Below are 6,000 nucleotides of genomic sequence, written 5' to 3'. Positions count from 1 at the left end.
TGTTTATTAATAGCAATGTTCTTCTGATGTCTGATTTCTTTTTAAAAAATGTGTTTCTAAAGTGCATAAACTTTTGGGATTGACTGTATAACCAATACATCCTTAAATTCCTGCTGCTGATAATTCTGTTCAATTAAAACTGTTTATTTCTGTAGTATCAAAAATGTAATCTATTATATACGAAGTTGCAATTAATTAAAATTCGTCCCGCATGAAGCGCACGATGAATAATTTATCAGAACTCGAAGAGATGTGTTCGTTAAAATTTTGTCCACGATCGATACGTAATTATTGGACTGCAGCCTGTTACGTGTTTATAATAAACGTAAGCATACATGTAAAAATACCGAGATACTATGTTAAAATCCAACAAGCTTTCGATCTCGTGCTTTTTCAGTATGTAAAAATTTGATACCATATGAAATCCGCGATCCTCTAGTTATATGAACCGGGCTATGAATTTTTATGCAAACTCAAGTTTTCACAGCATCTGCTCACCAAGAATTGAAATAGATATTATAATATGCTGTGCTCTCGACATTTGATGCGACTGTGCGTTTGTAAAATACACCGTTCGGTTGCGAACGAGCTCGCTGTTGATTGTTATTAGTATCAATGGGCACAGGTGGGATGGAAACAGAACTACTTACGAATGGTTTTTCAATACGGATTCAATTGTATTTGTTGCGACGGACCAAATGAAAACCGATCCATCCGCAGAGCCGACGGCTATGTATTGACCGTCAGGACTGAAAGTCGCCCGCGTCCAATCGAAGCCAACTTTAAACCCGTCGGCGCTAAAAATTAAGAAATCCTCTATTGTAATCAACGTTGTATTTATGCTAAAGGATTCGTAAAAATAAAAGTTTCATAATTTTGATGTTTCAGAACGAAAATAATTTTAACGGGAAAATTACATCTGACAACTACAGCTATGTTTCTTTTTGCCTTTCAAAAATATAATTTATAGAACCATCCAACATTAATGGAATATCATTTTCTCTCTAATGATTCTCTCACAGCTCGTTACGTATTCTGATACTTCATTTTCAAAATGTACACGTATTTCAAGATAAAATTACACATCTTTTAATTTGATTAAGTTTTTAATGAAAACGGTGCTTACCTGAATGATCCGATGATTTTTTTCATTCGGAGATCGATTAGTTTCAACGTATCGTCCCTGACACAGCTTAAAAGATAATTCGCACCTGGAAGCAAAGAAAAATCCACATTTCAACGTGATTTATCAATGACAAAATTAAGCTAGTCAAATACATTTCATTGTAGAAGGGTTCCAATGATCAACGTGATTATTCACAATTACATAGTTCGAAAAATACATCATTATCGAAGTTTATGGCTTCTGAATTGCTGATACCTCGTAAACAATTAACCTGTCGTCCTCGAAACGACAAGTTCGAATGTAGTATTTAACCCGATAAGCTCTCGAAGTTGGCAAAGTTTCGTTAATAAGCGAAGGGCCTAGGTAGGTACTTGCCGAGTTCCCTCCTTCGTAAGTAAGTACATAATTCCTTTTCGAGACGTATAAATCTTCCGGGTAGCCGCGTTCAGAAAAGGGTTTCATTCCGAATCTAGCGAGCACATTTCACAAGCAAGTGATAGCTGTATTATACTTTAATGGAAGTATACATAATGTATTACGGTGAATGATAAAGGAAAAGCATTAGCAGAGGAGCGATGTAATCGAGCAGAATTTTATAGTCCCCGCGATAACGTAATTCCGACTCGGCGAGCTTTATCAAAATTACTATGGAACGCATTCAACAATGTGCATCTGTCTTGAAATTTTTCTATCATGCTAAATTAAGAGGTTCGCTTGCAAGCTTTCAATGATATTAACGTTTTAACCGTTACTACATTCTCTCGTTTCAACGGATTTTACAGAGCAAAAGTGTGTAATGCTTAATCTGTAATTTAATACGCGCGTTGTACAACAAAAAAGTAATCATAAACATAATTGCATATTTTCCGTGTCGAACATAATTATCTTTCTACAAAAATGTTAATTCTACGAAATGAAATATGAGAACTTAAGTATACAGGTATTTGGATCTAAACACAATTTCTCAGTTCCTACGAGGTACATTATGACGCATGATCTATCTGTTTCTCGACAAGTCCGGACGTTTTCTTCTTGCATCTACTCTAACGCGTTTAAAGTTACATTCGATATGAGTGATTAACAATTTTCTGAACACGAACGCATTTTTCCTAGTCGCGAGAGTGAAAAAAATTCGTTCATACCCTTGACTCTCATTTATTCTCATGGACAATTTAATTTCTCTTCAGTATTCTATAAACAAATATTAAGCCTTATTTTGCATGTACCATAGAGACTTACCACGAGATAAATCCAGTGACGTGACTTTCCCTTCCAACAGAATATCATTTGAGCTGGACTCTGCCCTGGTGTCCCAAAATCGAATTCTCTGATCAAAATGGCCACTAATTATCGTAGAGCCTGCTCCATCGGAAGTTACAAGGTCGTTGCAACTCGAGCCCGCAAACTTCGTTTCTATACCTGCAAACAAATTTTAATACGTCTCAAATAACTATATTAATTTTTACGAAATTCGCGAAAATTTCTTTTTTTTATTAATTGGATGAAGTTTAGTTAGAGTTGAATCAATAACTTTTCACCTATTTAGATTAGTATACACTATACAAAAGGAATCGAGGTAATAATCAGAATTCCTAGATCTGCAATTTCAATCGGAACGGCTGTTTCCGGATTCACATAAAATCTGCTTACGTCGTAACACCTAAGTCGACAGGTATGATACATCACCGAGAAGTAATTGGTGCCCCAGTAATTCCATCTCCATTGGAGAGAGAAAGGGTAACAGGGAGAAGGAGAGAGAAGGGCCTCGAGCGATATCGATAACCGACGTATCGTCGCGGTAAGTTCGACAAGCTAATTGATCGGTTAATAAATCATGTTTGATTTAATGTAAACCGGTAGCAACAACGTGGAATGGACGTTCCTACGCAAAATTCGTGTAATTGTACATAAAACTGACATGGTTCGACGTAATGAGTCGATCCAGCGTTATTTATAACTGACCTCTTCCCAGTAGAAATTGCAGCCGTAAATTACAAATCGATAACTTTTCTCCTTAATCTTCTATTAACCATTTTAACTCTTCTTACGAACAGTAGACGCGATTACAATTTCACTTACGATTTTATAAATATTTGGGATACTTACATGACACAATACAATTCATCTGTCAAGTGAAATGATTTTAATAATTTTAATAACCGAAATCAGGAATTTATATTACTTTTCCAATAACTATTTGAAAAGTGGATATAAAGAAACACAGAGAACGGAATTGATTTTTAATACCTATGTACATCATATTTCCTCTTTTCCCTTCCATATAATACATTTGAAAACCTATATAGATTTGAACAAGACACCCCGTACACGTACTATCGAATGCAATTAAGCGTACGTACACCGTATGTACATATGGAAGTAAAATAATAGACGGCGGAAACCGTATTCGAAAGTTTCAACTGCGCGTATCCAGAGAATGAAATCTCGAATTTCAAGCCATACAATTCTCCTAAACCTTTAGTGATTTTAACGTTTCTCATTTCAGTATATTAACTTATTATTAAGCGATCATGTGATCGGCAATTTATTCTATCTTGAAATATAATGTTTAGTAAACGCCTGCAATAAAGAGACCAAGCCTAAACGAACTTTATGATACAATAAATATTGAACTATAGCCTAACAAGGGAACAGGAGAAATTAATTAATATGATTAACATTACACGTTGGGAGTATTAAAAGCTAACTTGGCTTTTATCAGGGAAGACAATTTTGAAAGACATGAAATATGTTTCTTTTTTTTAAAAAGGACCTAATGCAGTTCAGTATTTCACGAAGTAGCTGTGTGGCACGAAGGATAAGAGGCAGAAATGTGGCATGGGTGATGGGAAAATTAGTGTTGAGCAATTTCCACGTCATTTTCATATGCCGATTTGAAGGCACGAATAATTGCTAAGCGTTGGTAGCTCCACTCATTTAGTCTTCTCCTGAATCGTTAGTTCTTCCCGACGCGACCCGACGCGACGCAAAGAAGCGGATGATTCATCGCAGTAATGTTCGCATTTCACTTGCATTACCATTCGGATTCAACCAGGGTAATCATCGTTACCACTTGCAAATAAGCTTCCTAAATGAAAAATATTCATTCGTTACCCGAACTAGCAAGAATTTCATATTCCATCGTTACAAGAATTGCTCGCCGTCTACTAAGTAATCGTATCTGTACTTTTAACATACGAGCAAGTCACGTAACGTACAATTTATCCGAGCCTCGCGTATCCGGTGGTACGAGGCAGAAACTGGACTGATAAACTCAGACACATATCTGCTTCAAGTTAGACTATGAGATATTCTTTCAATGCCAGATGTAAAAAAACGAAAAATCATAGCGATTAATATTACCGAATGAACAACTCATTATACTTAAAAAACAGTTTGCTAAATATAAAAAATATTTCGACTATACGAATAAGCACAGGCTTTATTTTGACGTGCTACATTCGAGATGTTTGTTCCACAGAGATTTTCATTTAATTGTTTACGCGTTATAATTTCGTATTCGTACGTATACTATTTGATGATTTATTCTATATCCTTTGCAACGAAGAACAAACACGTGCACGGATGTAAATATGTTTGCAAGACAGGAGCAGCAAACTTCTTTTCCATCGGGAGCTCACAGGAGCTTCGCTAACAACCTTCTCTACTATACAAGCATTATCAGAGGAACTTGAAATTTCGTTAGAGTTCTAATACGGTAAACTGTTGTATGATTATTAATTGCTTATACGTATATTTGCATAGCACCACCGTATCCGTTTCCCTTGTTACACATTTCAAACAGCGATGACACTTTCAGGATTCGAGCAACTGAAGTATCTGAGTACATACGCACATACATTCTGAAGTGGGTAACCGACGTTGCCTCGCATCGGATCACTTTTCCCACTGCTACCCGCATTGACAGTTTCACTATTTATCTAATTAACTATAAACATGTGGGCCTTCAATCTCGCAGCCTTAATTTTTTTACTATTCTCGTGATCTGCACTTCGAATGAATCGTGTTGAATAATTGAAAAAGCTTGAACATGTAGAAAATAAATTATTACAACTACATTTCTTCCTCGTTCGGATCTGTGAACGAGAATTTATTAAATTACAGCAGAAAGAACGGTTGTAATTAAAAGGAGATATAACGGACATCTGAATTATTAAGTTGAAGCATGGGAGTTAATCCGAGCTACGTGAGGTATTATAGCGATAACAGAAACGACGAAACAGCAGTAAGAGGGATAATGCTTCGATAGGAAACAGCTGATCCACTTTAAGCACAGTTTTTGTCTTAAACCGTCCATGCTAAACAATAATTCACGGTTAAACGCGGTTTCAGCAATGGCGTTCGCTATTGTCCGCTCCTTGCGTAGCGAGATTTATTTGCGCAAAACTTTTGTACACCTCTCCCAGCTCTCCCACCGGTCGCGTCGCTGCATCGTCCGCCTTTCTCGGATAGCACCCGTGGTGGCCCCCGCTCGGTTTTCACTATTTCACCGTAGGTCTGCGTGCGTCGCGTTTCACGACAAAAGCGCGAGAAGCCCCGAACCGAAATGAATGTCCGACCTGTGTTCGCGTGTGTGTATCAACCTGGCCAGCAACGAGTTCTTCCGGCTCTCGACATGTGTGAAATTAACTCGGATTTAACTTGTAAAAGCGTACAAATTTCGTAGAACGTTTCAAGTGTTGGATTCGCTAAACCGGCTTTATTTACATGTACGTCCAAAGAATGATAGACGGGGGAGTGGGAAAAAAATGGAAGAGGAGCGCTCGCGCCTGTGTTCTCTCTCTGAAAATAATTCAAGGGACGACTTACGACAAAAAGGATGCACTTCCTGCATTCACGACCTGTCTCACTAT

The 6,000-nt window shown here is 37.2% G+C and overlaps 1 protein-coding gene across 2 annotated transcripts in view; it reads right to left on the bottom strand.

Moving 5' to 3' along the window:
* The window catches only part of Atg16 (Autophagy-related 16), a 417,335-nt gene that overhangs the window by 15,832 nt on the left and 395,503 nt on the right, over positions 1-6,000 (bottom strand). For both annotated transcript variants that reach the window (XM_026814118.1, XM_018025811.2), the window contains 3 exons: positions 2,366-2,545; positions 1,127-1,211; positions 651-797 (listed from right to left, as the gene is read on the bottom strand). In XM_026814118.1, the coding sequence (XP_026669919.1) occupies positions 651-797; positions 1,127-1,211; positions 2,366-2,545 (412 nt within the window). The remainder of the gene's footprint in view (positions 1-650; positions 798-1,126; positions 1,212-2,365; positions 2,546-6,000) is intronic.

This window comes from Ceratina calcarata, unplaced genomic scaffold (genome assembly GCF_001652005.2).
Source record: "Ceratina calcarata isolate Rehan_Ccalc_2016 unplaced genomic scaffold, ASM165200v1 scaffold368.2, whole genome shotgun sequence".
In the NCBI taxonomy this organism is placed as follows: domain Eukaryota; kingdom Metazoa; phylum Arthropoda; class Insecta; order Hymenoptera; family Apidae; genus Ceratina; species Ceratina calcarata.
The sequence above is the reverse complement of the archived record's forward strand: the minus strand, read 5'-3'. Positions and strand labels throughout refer to the sequence as shown.